At 69.2% G+C, this 14,269-nt stretch overlaps 1 protein-coding gene across 2 annotated transcripts; it reads left to right on the forward strand.

Annotated features, from left to right (window-relative positions):
• The first annotated feature begins 738 nt into the window (after window positions 1-738).
• ADAM11 (ADAM metallopeptidase domain 11) lies at window positions 739-13,487 on the forward strand. 2 transcript variants are annotated; one of them, XM_074891817.1, is made up of 27 exons: window positions 739-987; window positions 2,226-2,407; window positions 3,866-3,942; window positions 4,318-4,384; window positions 4,847-4,932; window positions 5,023-5,089; window positions 5,257-5,305; window positions 5,408-5,475; window positions 5,839-5,913; window positions 5,996-6,067; window positions 6,763-6,929; window positions 7,006-7,090; window positions 7,171-7,261; window positions 7,370-7,421; window positions 7,589-7,688; window positions 8,005-8,076; window positions 8,173-8,265; window positions 8,365-8,445; window positions 8,532-8,582; window positions 9,326-9,389; window positions 9,468-9,567; window positions 9,643-9,762; window positions 9,846-10,014; window positions 10,093-10,207; window positions 10,456-10,546; window positions 11,048-11,065; window positions 11,386-13,487. In XM_074891817.1, exons 1-27 carry the CDS (start codon window positions 930-932, stop codon window positions 11,399-11,401), a joined length of 2,286 nt encoding a protein of 761 aa, XP_074747918.1. In that variant the 5' UTR covers window positions 739-929; the 3' UTR covers window positions 11,402-13,487. The 2 variants fall into 2 exon arrangements, with proteins under 2 accessions (XP_074747918.1, XP_074747917.1); XM_074891816.1 differs by having other exon boundaries at window positions 743-987; window positions 11,048-11,473.
• Window positions 13,488-14,269: the final 782 nt, after the last annotated feature.

A 14,269-nucleotide genomic window follows, 5' to 3' on the forward strand; every position in this document is an offset into this window, starting at 1 on the left:
CGCCATCAGCACCAACTGGGGACCCAGGACTGGGGGGGGCTCAGTGCTGGCTGGGGGGCCTTAGGCCCGGCTGGGGGGCTCTGATAATGGCTGGGGGCACTGGCACTGGCTGGGGACTCGCCTGGTACCAGTTGGAAGCTGCAGCACTGGCCGAGGGGGCTCTGGCACTGCCTGGGCACACTGGAATGGCTGGGGGCTCTGGTGCTGGCCGGGGGCCACTGAGGGACTGGGGACCAGTCAGGGACTCAGCCCCAGCTGGGGGTCTGCTGCCAGTTGGGGGGGTCTTGGTACAGGCTGGGGGCTTCAGTCCCAGCTGGGGGCCCAGTACTGGTGTGGGAGGGCTTGGTACTGGTGCGGGGGGGTGGTACTGGTGTGGGGGGGTCCTGTACTGGCCGGGGGGGCAGTGCTGTTTGAGGGGGGGTCCAGTACTGACTAGGTCCGGTACCGGTGCTCCTACACTGACTGGGGGGGTCTGGTACCGGCTAGTCCGCTCCCATCCCAGCTCGGGGGCTGGACTGGGCGGGGGGGGGGCGGCTCCGGTACCGGCCGGGGTGGGGGCGATGCCGGCCGGAGCCGCCGGTGCTGCAATGCCGCGGGGGTGCCAGCGGCGCTGCGGCAGCCGGGGCGGGAGCGGGGCGGGGGGGACCCGGGAGCGGGGAGGGGAGCGGGGGGGCGCGGCGGGGCCGGGCGGGGCGGGGCGGCCCCGGGGCGGGCGCTGCCGGTGCCGCTGCCGGCGCCGGTGCCGGTGGCGGCGGGCCCGGTGCCGTGCGCGCGTGCAGGGGGCGGGGGCGGCGCTCCCGGCCCGGCGGCCGCTTCCTGCCCGGCCCGGGGCGGAGGGACCGGCAGGACGGGCAGGACGGTCCGGACGGTCCCCGGCGGTCCCCGGCTCCGCGGGCCCGGCGCGGCCGCGCTCGGATTATGAGGGAGCCATGAGCCCGCTGCGGGGCTGGCTGCTCGCCGCGCTGCTCTCGCTCACCCCGCGGGCAGGTAGGTCCCGCCCCGGCCCCGCTCCGGCCCCGCTCCCGCTCCCGGCATCGCCCCGCTCCGGCCCCGCTCCGGCCCCGCCGCCGCTGCGGCTTTTTCGCTGCATCGACACATTTTTCCGCAGCGCCGCCCCGCAGCGCCCCGGGAGGGGCCAGGCCCGCGCCCCCCCCCCCCCCCCCCCCCCCGACTCTCCATCCCCGCACCTGCCGCCCCACAGGGGGGGAGGCCCGGCCCCGCACCCCCGGCCCCTGGGTGTCCCCGCGGGAGGTGTCCCCACGCCAGCTCTCCGTGTCCTCTCGGGAGGCGGCCCCCCCGTGTCCCCTGGGTGTCCCCTCCGGGGGGTGTCCCCGCAGCAGCCCCTCACGTCCCCTCTGGGATGTGTCCCCATATCGGCTCCCCTGTCCCCTGGGTGTCCCCCCAGGAGATGTCCCCGTAGCGGCCCTCCATGTCCCCTTGGGAGGTGTCCCCATAGCGGCCCTCTGGTGTCCCCTGGGTGTCCCCTCTGCAGGTGTCTCCACACCAGCCATCCTGTCCCCTGGGTGTCCCCTCTGGGGGGTGTCCCCATAGAGGCCCTCCATGTCCCCTCAGGAGGTGTCCCCCTACCAACCCCCCATGCCCCCTGGGTGTCCCCACCGGAAGGTGTTCCCATACCAGCCCTCCATCTCCCATGGGGATGTGTCCCCATACCGGCCCCCCATGTCCCCTGGACATACCCCCAGGACGTGTCCCCATCCCAGCCCTCCCTATCCCCTGGACATCTCTTCCAGGCTGTGCTGCTGTGCCCAGTCCCCCCCCTTCCTGCAGGTGCAGTGGCATTGCTGGGTGCCCCCACATCCCCTGGGTGCCCCCCTCTGGGATTGCATCACTTTACCAGCCACCCCTGTCCCCTGCGCATCCCCTCCAGGATGTGCCACTGTATCTGAGGCCCTTGAGCTTTCCTTTCCCAAATGTGTCCCCACACTGGTCCTCCATGTCCCCGGACACCCCCCCCAAGCCTGTGCTTCCTGGGTGTCCCCTCCTGGACACACCACTACACCTGGGTGACCCCCCCATGTCCCCCAGCCGTCCACCCTGGGACATGTCCCTGTACTCACCCTCCGTGTCCCCTGGGCCTCCCACCCAGAACACAGGTGTCCCCTTTGGGATGCAATGCCACACTTGGGTCACCCCCAGAGCACGTCCCCAGCCCCGGTGTCCCCAGCCCTCCCTGGGCCGCCGCGACTGGCTCCCCTCGCCCACAGGTCCCGCCGCGCAGGCCGGCTCGCTGCCGCGGAGGCTCCCCCGGGCCGGATGGCAGGACGGGAGGGTCGTTGCCCAAATCACCCACCCCAGCAGGTTGGTGGGGCAGAGCTCAGGAGGAGAAGTGCAGAAGCATCAGCTGGACACCAGGGTCAGGAATGAGCCTGGAGGAGGAGGAGGCCCCGTAAGTGAACCGCAACCCCCCCCCCCCCGCCATCCTCTCTATTTCTGGGGTCCCCCGGTGGGTGGCATGTCCCCAGGCAGCTGCCATTGCTGGCCTGGCTGCACCCCACCACGTGCGTGGCCACCGGCACCCCAAACTGGGGCCGTCATCCCCCCAGGGACCAAACCGCTGCCGCCCCCCCGGCAGGGCACCGATGTGTGCCGTGAAATCCCATTAAATCTGGGCACCGGCGGCGCGCGCGGGCGTTGGGAGAGATGAAATGGGAGCGGGCAGGCAGGCAGCAGGCAGGCAGGCAGCAGGCAGGCAGCAGGCAGGGCTCCTGCAGAATGAATGGGCTCATGGCTCCGGCGCCAGGGAGGACGGATCCAGGCCACGTGGGCGCAGCCCCGCGCAGCCCACCCAGTGCCGACCCCCCAGCCGTGGCCGTTTCCCCGCTCCGGGCTCGGTGCACTCGCCCCGGCCAGCGACTGTCACCCCCGGGCCGGTGGCAGCTTTTCCCGGCGTCCCGGGGAACCGGCACCCGCGTCCCATGCGGCACGGGGCGGGGGGCGACGCTTTCAGAGGCGGTGGCGGCTGCAGAGGCCGACGCGCATCGATCCCCCCATCCTCACCGGATAAAAGGTGAAATAACGAGCTGCAATTGCCGCAAAGGTGATTTAAACCCGGTCTTAAGTAAAACCGCCAGACGCCGGGAAGTGCTGGGGGGTGGCTGGGCCGCAGCTGGCGCTGACGGGATTTCAGGGAGGCGTTAAGCCAGGGCGTCGCGAGGGGATGGAGCGGCTGCAGACCCCGGGGAATTTGGGGCTGGGTCCTGGCAGCGGCACCTGCAGAGCCCCCGTGAGCCTCCCCCCGACCCCGCAGGCGCCGTCTTGGCCTGGGCCATCCCCTCCCCGGGGTGCTGCGTGGTGGCAAACGGGTCCTTGTCCCCACGTCACCATCCTGAGCTGCGCCCGGGGCCTCAGCGAGGGGACCAGGCACCCCAGGAAGAGTTTGGCTTTTCCTGGCTGCCGTTTCCCCCGGTGCGAAGCCCTAGGACTGCCGAGGTGGTGATGGACCCTCACCCGTGCGACGAGTTTGCCGGGTCTCAGGCGGGCGCCGCAGAGCGCGGCTCCTGCTGCTGCCGGCAGGAATTAGGTCAGGAGCGCCGAGCGCCGCAGGGCGGGTGAGACGCCGGCTCGGCACCGCCGCGGGGCGGGGGGGGATGCTCTGGCAACCCCCACCCGAGTATGGCCTCTGGGGAGGTGGGCGACGGGTGCCGGTGCCCTCCTGGCACTGCAGGAGTGATGATTTTGGGACCAAAACCCAGTATTTTCCTTTATGTTTAATTTTTTGGGGTTAAAAATAAAAGTGCACCTTTAGAGGCTGCACATTTGGGTTGGGGTTTTTTTCTATTAATTAATTTTTAATTTTCTTTGGGGGGCCTTTGCGGGAGAGCTGACGGCTCCAGCTCTCTTGCAGGGGCTGCACCTGGCGCGGGTGAGCTTCGTGGTGCGCGCCTTCGGCTCGGCCTTCACCCTCGACCTCCGGCTGAACCAGTGAGCGGGCCCAGGGGTCCTGACGGGGTGGGGGGCACCCGCCGTGGGGCTGCTGCTGCCCCCCAGCAGGAGGGAGGGGGTGGAGAAGCCGGGGGTCCTTGGGGACAGGGGATGGGTTGTGCGGGGCCATCCCAGCTCCAATGCTGGGACTGAGCTGGGGGGTGGGTGGGGGAGAGGGGCCCATGGGGTGCCAGCACCCTCCCAAAGCAGGGGGGTCCCATGCTGGGGTGATGCCATGTGCACGGGTGGTGGGTGGGTGTACGATGAGGGTGCTGCCGGCAGGGCCACGGCTGCTGCCATCTCCCTTCTCCTCCTCCTCTTCTTCCTCTTCCTCCTCACCGCCGCGGCCTCTCACCCCCCGCCTGCTCCCGGCAGCCACCTCCTCGCATCCCACTACGTGGAGCGGCACGTTGGCACGGGCAGCAACAGCAGCCACAGCACGGTAAGCTGCGTGCCGTGCCGTGCCGTGCCGTGCCGTGCTGTGCCAGTTCTGGGGTCGTGGTGGCACATTTATGAATCCAGCAGAAGTCCAGGAGTGGCCACCCCCAGCTCAGTGTCTCCATCCGGGTGGTGCTGGGCTGCCCCCCGGTCCCTGGGGTGCCCAGCCCATGCATCGGGGTGCTGCCCCGGTGGGTGAGTGGGGGGTGCTGATGGGTGCTGGGTGATCCCCAGGGTGCTTTGGCACAGGCTGCCAGCCTTGTCCGGGCAGTGGTGGGTGCCCACCCGGTGCCACGAGTGCCAGGCGCACCCCAAGGGTGACAGGCAGCAAACCCCAGAGCCACCAGCCCAGGGGCTCCTGGGGATGCAGTGAGGGGGGCAGCTGCCTGCGCAGTAGCAGGCAGGATGGGACCCAGGGGCAGGGGCAGGGTCCGGCCGGCTCAGCCCCCTCTCCCCGCTCTGGCAGGGCGCGGGGGAGCACTGCTACTACCAGGGCCGGATCCGGGGGCAGCCCCGCTCCTTCGTGGCTCTCTCCAGCTGCCAGGGCCTGCGGTGAGTACCCTGTGCCGTCGGGCAGCCTGAAAGGGGGGGTCAGGGGGGCTGCACCCCTCTGCACCCTGTCACCTCCATCTCTCCTTGCAGCGGGGTCTTCTCGGACGGCCGAGCCACCTACCTGATCGAGCCCCAGGCGGGCGCCGAACACAGGCAGGTGAGTGGTGGCACCGGGACCCGCCACGTGCCTGCCTCAGCTTCCCCACTGCAGCGTTACCGTCTGGCGGCAGCTCGGGGACAGCCTTGGGGACACAGGGACGTGGAGGTCCCCCCGCCACGCTGTCACGTCCACGTGTAGCTATGACACTCCTCTCCCCACGGCAGGGCCTTCAACCACACGTCATCCAGCGCATCCCCAGCTGCGCCCGACTGGGTGAGCCCTCGCGCAGAGCCAGTGCTCGTCCCCGAGGACCGGTGACAGTGGCCCTGGTGGCCTCGTGTCCTGTGCCCCACCAGCTCTGTCCCTTCCCTCCAGGCTGCCTCTTCCCTGCGCTGAACCAGCGCGTCGCGGGCGGGTTACCAAAGCTGCGGCGGCGGCGGCAGGTTAGCAGGGACAGCGGGGGACACGGGGCAGGGGACAAGGGGGCTTGACCCTGGTTGGTCTCCAGCTGCCAGCTCAGCCTCGCTGGGGGGGGCCACTTGCCCACGGCACGGCTCTGCCGCGGGTGCAGCCGGGCTGGTTTGTGGGTGCTGGGGTTGTGTTTGCAGGATGCTGCTCCTGCACAGGCTCGGGGATGCTCTGGGGACTCTCTGGCAGTACCCGCGGGGATCTGCCCCAAGCCCACCCCTCCACGCAGCCCAAATATCCCCCATGAGCAGCCACAAAAGGGGTCGAAAAGCCCCTTCGCTGGGGCTCGGTGAGCGGATCCTGCCGGAGGCGGCTCAGCCGTGGGCTCCCGCCGGCAGGTACGCCGAGCCCAGCACACGGTCCACAGCGAGACCAAGTACATCGAGCTGGCGGTGGTGAATGACCACCAGCTGGTACGTACGGGGGGTCCCGCGGCTGGGGGGGTGGGGGTCAAGGTGGCCCTCCCAGCCCAACCTGGCTCCTGGTGTCTCCCAGTTCCTGCAGCTCCGCAAGTCCGTGGTTCTCACCAGCAACTTCGCCAAGTCCGTGGTCAACCTGGCTGACATGGTGAGAGGGGGTTTGTCCCGGGGGGGTTTGTCCCTGGGGGGGGGGCGGTGTCCCTGGGTAGGATGTCCCTGACACCTGGCAGGTTTGTCTCTGGGGGTTCATTCCCAGGGGGTTTGTCCCCAGTGGGCTTATCCCTGGAGTGCGGGGGATGTCCCCCGTGCCTGGTGGGTTTGTCTCCTGGGGGGGTTTGTTCCCAGGGGGTTGGTCCCCAGTGGGCTTGTCCCTGGATGGGGCTTTGTCCCTGGGGGAGGTTGTCCGCAGGGAGTTTGTCCCCAGCACCTGCTGGGTTTGTCCCTGGAGGGCTTGTCCCTGGTTCCTGGTAGGTTTGTCCCCCGGGGGGGGTCTATCCCTGGGGGGTTGGTCCTCAGCACCTGGTGGGTTCATCCCTTGGGGGTTTGTCCCCAGGGCGTTTGGCCCACTGGGGTGTTTTTTTCCCCAGCACCTGGTGGGTTTGTCCCACGGGAGCCCAGCTCCTGGGGGATTTGTCCCCAGGGAGTTTGTCCTCAGGGGGTTTTGTCCCTGGTGGCTGGTGGGTTTGTCCCTGGGAGGGTTGTCCCAGGGTAGGATTGTCCCCAAGGGGTTGGTCCCTGGCACCTGATGGGTTTGTCTCTGGGGGGTTTGTCCCCAGTAGCTGGTGGGTTTGTCTTGGGGAGGGGTCTCACCGCCGGCGCTGTCCCCTCGCTGTCTCCCCGCAGATCTACAAGGAGCAGCTCAACACCCGCATCGTGCTGGTGGCCATGGAGACGTGGGCAGCGGAGGACCGGATCCGGATGGGGGAAGACTCCCTGGAGACCCTGAACGAGTTCGTGAAGTACCGGCGCGAGGGGCTGGCGGAGCACAGTGACACAGTCCACCTCTTCTCGTGAGCACCGTGGCCGTGTCACCTCCCCGGGGCTGGGAGCCGCCGTCCCCCGTCCCCACCGTCCTCTTCCTCGCAGGGGTCGGACATTTCAGAGCAGCCGCAGCGGCACCGCCTTCGTGGGGGGCATCTGTTCGCCCGCCCGCGCCGGGGGTGTCAACGAGGTGGGTGCAGTGAGACCCCCATGAGAGCGGGGTGGGGATGGGGGGGTCCCTGCGGTGACTCCCCCGTCCCCCCTGCGCAGTACGGCAACGTGGCGGCCATGGCGGTGACGCTGGCGCAGACACTGGGGCAGAACGTGGGCATGATGTGGAACAAGCACCGCACGGCCGCAGGTACCCACTGCCCCGCCGGGAGCGGGGTGGGGACGCGGGGGACACTGTGATACCACCACGGTGGCAGCAGGATGTCCAGCACCCCCAGCCCACCTCTTCTCCTCCCAGGGGACTGCCGGTGTCCGGACTCATGGCTGGGCTGTATCATGGAGGACACAGGGTGGGTGCCCGCTCAGGGTGGCACTGCCACTGTCCCCTGTGTGCCCCATGTCACCGCTCACGGGCAGGGCCATCGCCGAGGGTCCTGCCCCATTTTGGGTGACCAGCTGTGCCCGGCGATGCCATCCGGGTGGCGCAGGGGAGGTGACAGCAGCCCCCACCCCGCAGGTACTACCTCCCGCGGAAGTTCTCCCGCTGCAGCATCGACGAGTACAACCAGTTCCTGCAGGACGGCGGCGGCAGCTGCCTCTTCAACAAACCCCTGAAGGTAACGGCCCCCCCCGGCCCCCGATCCTGGGTGGCCATTGTGGGGGGAGCGGGGAGCGATGCCCCAGGGGTGGCTCCGAGGGTCCCTCGGGACTCACAAGTCTCCCCCAGCCCCTGCCACGTCCAAGGTAACGGTGCCGGCGTTGAACCCGGTGTCCCCCGTGGGGGACAGAGCCAGACCCTTGTGCTTGGTGGCAAGAGGTTTGGGGGTCCCACCATCCCCTGGGCACACGATGCCCTTTTTGGGGGGCTCACAGCAGCACCCAGCTTGGGCCCCCCCCAGCATCTCTTGCTCCCCCTCCCCTCGGTGCCGGCAGCTCCTGGACCCTCCGGAGTGCGGCAACGGCTTCGTGGAGGCGGGCGAGGAGTGCGACTGCGGCTCGCTGGCGGTAAGCGGGGACCGGGGGCTGCTGGCCACGGCCGTGCCAGGGCCACCTGCCTTGCCAGGGTGGCTGAGGCGCGGTGCGGGGCCGCTGTCCCAGCAGGAGTGCGCGAGGAGCGGCGGCAACTGCTGCAAGAAGTGCACGCTGACCCACGACGCCATGTGCAGCGACGGGCTGTGCTGCAAAGGCTGCAAGGTGAGGGGCTGGGGGGGCCGCAGCCGGGGTCCCGCGGGCTGTCGGGGTTCCTGGGCCACCGGCGCCTGACGTGGCGGCGGCTTCATCCCCCCGGTGCAGTACGAGCCGCGCGGCGTGTCCTGCCGGGAGGCCGTGAACGAGTGCGACATCCCCGAGAGCTGCACCGGGGACTCCAGCCAGGTGAGCCAGGCCAGGGGGGACGTGGGGACACACACCGTGGGGCCACGCGGCATCACTCATCCTCTTCTCCATGATCCCCCTGCCAGTGTCCCCCCAACCTCCACAAGCTGGACGGCTACTTCTGCGAAAACGAGCAGGTGAGTCCAGCACGTGGACATGGCCGTGGGACTCAGACACGTCCCTGTGGGCCCAGGCACCTCCCGTGGGGCTTGGACATGTTCCACGGGCTCGGGAACATCCCAAGGGGCTCAAGCATGTCCCCGTGGGCTCGGGCACATCACCGTGGAGCTTGGGCACGTCCCGTGAGCTCAGGCACATCCCCTGGGGTCGGACACATCCCTTGGGCCCAGCACGTCCCCGGGGCCTCCAGCAGCCTGGAGCTTGGCTGTGCCCACAGCTGCAGCCACAGCTGAGCCACGCACGTGTGCACGGGGGTGGGTTTTGGGGTGTAGCCGGGGTCCCCGGGGTGTGTGAGCCCTCCCTGAGCACCAGCCCATCAGCCCTGGGCCACACAGCCCTTCCCTGGGCAAGCCGGGGCCGCGGGCCCTGAGCCACGTGCCTTCCCTGTGCGCGTGGCCGTGACCACCGTACCCCGTAATTTTTCCCATCCGTGTGCTCCTTCCTCGTGCACACACGCCCACAGCGATGGGCCGTGCAAGCCTTCCACGCACACACGCGTGTGGGGCTCCGTGCCCCAAACATTGTCCTGGGGCGGGGGGGGTGCATGTGGCTCCCCCGTCCCCCTCAACCTGCCCCTGCAGCCAGGATGGTGGCCCTGGGGCACAGCGGGGGGCACATCGTCCTGGTACCACTTCTGTGGCCACGCACACGCGCGTGCAAGCGCCTCCCCATCCCCGTGACCCCTCTCCCTGCTCCCCAGGGACGATGCTACGGCGGGCGCTGCAAAACCAGAGACCGGCAGTGCAACGCGCTGTGGGGCCGCGGTAAGCGCCGGCCCCGGGGTGGCTTTGTCGGGGGGGGACGGGGGGGGACACAAGTGAGTGACACTTGTTTTCTCCCAGGCTCGGCCGAGCGCTTCTGCTACGAGAAGCTCAACGTGGAGGGGACCGAGAGGGGCAACTGTGGGCGCGAGGGCCTGGGCTGGCTGCAGTGCAACAAGCAGTGAGTGAGCCCTGTCCCCCGCGTCCCCCCCGGGTGCCACCCGCCCGCGCCAGTGATGCCACCGGTGCCTTGCAGGGACGTCCTCTGCGGCTTCCTCCTCTGCGCCAACATCTCGGGCGCACCCCGGCTGGGCGAGCTCAGCGGTGAGATCGCCGCCACCACCTTCTTCCACCAAAACCGCTACGTGGACTGCAGGTGGGTGCCACCGCCACGGGGACGGGGACGGCCGCGGGCGTGGGGGGGTCCCGGTGTCACCCGCTGTCGTCGCCCCGGCGCAGGGGAGGCCACGTGCAGCTGGTGGACGGCTCGGACCTGAGCTACGTGGAGGACGGGACGCCCTGCGGGCCCGGCATGCTGTGCCTCGACCGCAAATGCCTTCCAGCCACGGCCTTTAACTTCAGCTCCTGCCCCGGCAGCTGGGACGGGAAGATCTGCTTCGACCACGGGGTGAGGGACACGACGGGGACAAAGGGGACCCGGAGGGGGTGTCATGGCAGCAGGGAGGGTGACGCCATCCCCTCGCAGGTTTGCAGCAACGAGGGCAAGTGCATCTGCCGGGCCGAGTGGACGGGGAAGGACTGCAGCGTCTACGACCCCATCCCTGAGCCGAAGCCGACGGGGGAGACGGAGCGATACAAGGGTCCGTGTGCCCCGGGGACAGGGGAGGGGGACAGGATGGGCTCCCCGTGTCCCTGCTGTTCCCAGCCCCGCCCCGGGGGCCCAGTGTCACCATCCCCCCCTCCCCGGTGCCCTGGCTGTGCTGGACACAGCTGGGTCCTGTCCCCCCCAGGTCCCCACAGTGCTGGGGCTGCCCTGGGGCTGTGTCCCCATGTGTCCCCCCCACTGACGTGTGTCCCTGTCCCCTCCTCCCTGTCCCCTCTGTCACAGGTCCCAGTGGCACCAATATCATTATCGGCTCCATCGCGGGGGCTGTGCTGGTGGCTGCCATCGTCCTAGGGGGGACAGGCTGGGGATTTAAGTAAGCGGCCACCGCATGGCTTGTCCCCTTCTGCTGCCGGCACGTCACCGGCCACGTCCCCCCACCGCGCACTGTCACCGCACCAGGGCCAGGCCTCTGCCCTCCCGGGCACCCCTGGGTGGGGGCACCGCCAGCCCCCCCGAGCTGGGCATCACCTGCAGTGTGGCCCCTGGTCCCCTTGTCCCTGCCTGCTCCCCTGGCCCCGCCTGGTCCCTTGCCCCAGCCCCTGCCTGACCCCCGGCTCTGCCTGCGCTGCCTGCATGTGGCACTGGGGGTTCGCTGTCACCCGGACCCCCTGCTCAGTCCTGGCCGTGTCTGTCCCCAAGCATGGGGGGGGCCGGGGTGGGGGCTGTGTCGGTGGCCCCCGTGCGCGTGCTCCTGCCTGGCACTGGGACACGTCTGCTGCCTGTGGGACACTGAGGGGGGACGGGATGACACAGCGGGGGGGACACGGGGGTGGCACTAACACTCCTCTCCTCTCCCCCCGCCGCCCCCCCCAAGGAACATCCGCCGAGGAAGGTACGACCCGGCGCAGCAGGGAGTGTAACCGTCCCCCCCCCATCGTCTCCTCCTCGTCACCGTCACTGTCACCGTCACCGTCCGGCAGCCTGACGGCGTGGGAGCCCCCCCGGGCCGGGCCCGTCTGTCCGTGTCGCTGTGTGTCCGGCCGTGCTGTCTCCATCTCTGTGCCCCCCACAACTGAAAAGAGACGGCGGTTGGGGGGGGCCTGGCAGCAGCCCCCCCCCACCGGTGCTGGCTCTTTTCAGCTCAGTGTCCCCCCCATGTGTCCCCCCGGTGTCACAGCCCCACACTAAACACACCCCACTTCTGTGTTGCAGGTCTGGGGGGGCCTGAGTGGGGCTGCTCTGCCCCACCCCACCACCCCCCCCCCAGCGCCTCATTAACAGCAATTAAACGGGGCGCCGCTGCCGAGAGTCCGGCCGAGGAGGAGAGCGGGGGGGGCACCCGGGACCACCCCCCCCGACCCCCACCGCACCACCACGAATGTACGGGCCCCCCCGGCCCCCGCCCCGGGGCTGGCGGCACTGCCGGCACCGGGATGAATGTACCTGTGGGGGCGAGCAGGGACCCCCCCAGCCCCACATTCCCCCCCTCTTCCCCCCCCCATCAGCATCTTCCAGCTTTGGGGCCTGGGTCCCCCAAATGGCAGGCCAGTGTACCCCAGGATGACGCCAGTATACCCCAGTACCAGGCCAGCACCCCCCGCCCAGTGCAGGGCCTGGGAGTCGTGTCCCCCCCACCCCAGATGCCAGGTCTGGGATAGGGTCCATGGGGGTCAGATCTGCACCCCCCGATGTGCCTCCCCCCCAGAAAAAAGCAGCTCAGCAGCTCCCCCATGTCCCCCCCGCCCCAAACCTTCCCCCACCCCCAAATGTCATGGCTGTACCCATCCAGCCATCAGACCCCGAGATCCCCAGCAGTGGGGACTGGCACCCAGGGGTGCCAGACTCTCCCTCGAGGGCAAGGACTGCCCCCCCCGCCCCCCCCCGCCACTTCCCCAGCTCAGGCAGGTGAACCCCAAACTGGTGGCACTGGGGCTGGTGGAGGGGCAGGTGACAGCAGAGCCCACCCTGGGGGGCTGGGGTACAGGGTGAGCCCCGGGCTGGTGGCACCTGTCCCCCTCGCGGGTGGGTGAACAGGACCCACTGGGTGCCCCCCATCCCCATGGCAGGTGGGTGGGATGCGTCACCCCGTCCCCATGGCCAGGTGGCGCTTGTCACCCTGCATGGGGTGGCTCCATGGGGCCACCCAACCCACAGCACCACGGAGCACCGGGGGCCATGATGGTCCCTTCAACCACTGGTGACACTCAGCATGGCGGGGGGGGACAACACCCCTGGTGGCAGTCTGTGTGTATGTGTGGGGACACTCAGTGGGGGGACAACGGGGGATGACACCTCCTGCCCACAGTGGTGCGGGGGTGTCCCCTCTGTGTCCTCACTTGCCCAGTGTCCCTGCCCGCCACCGCGCCCCTTTGCCATGGAGGCAGAGGGTGACCAAGGGTGTCCCCAAGCCCAGCCACGGCCGAGGCTCACAGTGGCCCCCAGCGTTGTGTGACAGCCCAGCTGGGTGCCCGCAGCACCCATGGGTGCCGTGGCTGTGGTGGCATCAGAGAGGGGACAGGGCATGGCCGTGCCAGGGTGTTGGGAGGTGACAGTGGCACAGGGGGTGGCTGGACGTCCCCGGGCTTAGCTTCAGTGGTGGCCCCTCGCGTGACACATCAGTGATGGGCTGATGGGGCCTGGAGCCACCGCAGGCACGGGGGGGTCTGGACCAACCCCCCCACCTCTGTCACCACAATGTCCCCACAGCTGTCACCGCCACAGTGCCGGGGTGGTCCCCACGGTGAGGGGCTCCCCTTGTTTCAGAGCGAGAAGCCACCTTTGTCACTGGGTTTGGGGACATTAATATATATATATATAAATATTGGGGTTTTTTCTTAATGATTTTAACGCTGTATGGTCAAGCGGTGCCGCTGGTGCCGCCACGGATGCGCCAGGGAGGGCCCATGGCCGGGATGGGGGGTGCACCCAGTGCTTCCAGAGCCAAGAGAACAAAACACCCCCCCAGGCCCCCCCAGCAGGCTGAGCCCCGTCCTGGCACGCGGCAGGGGACAAGCACACCGGGGCGGCGGCAAACCCCCGCCCCGCCAACTCACCGCCAGCCGCACCGCCACCCCGCACCGCCTCGCTCCGCGCTACTGTCCGCAGCTGGGACGGGGCCCCGGGTCGTGGGGTGGGGGCTTCACCGCCCCCCCCGAAACGCCTGCGCCTCGCCTCGTGCTCCTGCTTTGCACGCGCTGGGGAGCTGCCGCCGTCGCCGGAGACGCCGCGTGCTCCTCGCTCGGCCCCGGCTCCGGCCCCCGGGAAGCCTCCTGCAATGTCGCAGAATTTATTTACAATAAAGATTTGGAAAATGATGGGGGTTCTGCTTTTCACCGGCGCTGGCGGTGGGGGGTATGGTGCCAGGGAGGCAGGAACCTCCCCAGATTTCCTCCGTGAGGATGCTCCGATCCCTGCTCCCCTCCACCTCAGCCCACCAGCATCCCCCCTGCACCCCACGCCCCACCCTGGCCCATCCCCAGGGGTTGGGACTGTCCTGACCTTCATGTCCGAGTCGGGGCTCCCATTGTACGGAGCTGGCGAGTGCCACCGAGCTCCCTCCCTCTGAGCTCTTGCCTGGCCGGGGACCCTGCCCCACCACGGGGACACGTGGCTGCTCCCCATCCCTCTCAGTCCTGCGCCTGTCCCAGTGCGAGGACACCACCCAGCCCTGTCCCAGCATGGGCACTGGGCCCCGGCACAGCTCTGGGACACAAGAGATGTTCACCACCGCAGGGACACAGGGGCAGGTCCCTGTCCCCTCCCCGGGGCACCCCCAAGGCTGGGTCAGCTCCCTGCAGGGTCCTGCCTGGCTGTGCAGCGGGGGGAGCAAAACCTGGCAGGTGGGGACTCGGGGACGGGTCCCCAACTCCCAGAGGATGGAGCATCTTCCCACGGGACCAGCCTGGGTGATGCTCAGCTGGGGCTGGTCCAGCAAAGCTCAGCACAGTCGGACTGACCGGCACAGCCAGACTGTTTGGCACAACTGGACTCGTTGGCACAGCCACAGAATCCCAGAATCATCCGGGTTGGAAAAGCCCTTGAAGCTCCTCCAGTTCGACCATGAACCTCCCCCTGACCGTTCCCAACTCCACCAGAT

The sequence above is a fragment of the Strix uralensis genome, chromosome 22 (assembly GCF_047716275.1).
Source record: "Strix uralensis isolate ZFMK-TIS-50842 chromosome 22, bStrUra1, whole genome shotgun sequence".
Taxonomy (NCBI): domain Eukaryota; kingdom Metazoa; phylum Chordata; class Aves; order Strigiformes; family Strigidae; genus Strix; species Strix uralensis.

Excerpts from the sequence above, each read along its gene's own strand:
- ADAM11 (XM_074891816.1), top strand. The coding sequence starts at position 930 with ATGAGCCCGCTGCGGGGCTGGCTGCTCGCCGCGCTGCTCTCGCTCACC. Across the intron at positions 5,306-5,407 it reads CCCCAGCTGCGCCCGACTGG|GCTGCCTCTTCCCTGCGCTG; the intron begins GTGAGCCCTCGC and ends CCTTCCCTCCAG. Across the intron at positions 7,422-7,588 it reads TGTATCATGGAGGACACAGG|GTACTACCTCCCGCGGAAGT; the intron begins GTGGGTGCCCGC and ends CCCACCCCGCAG.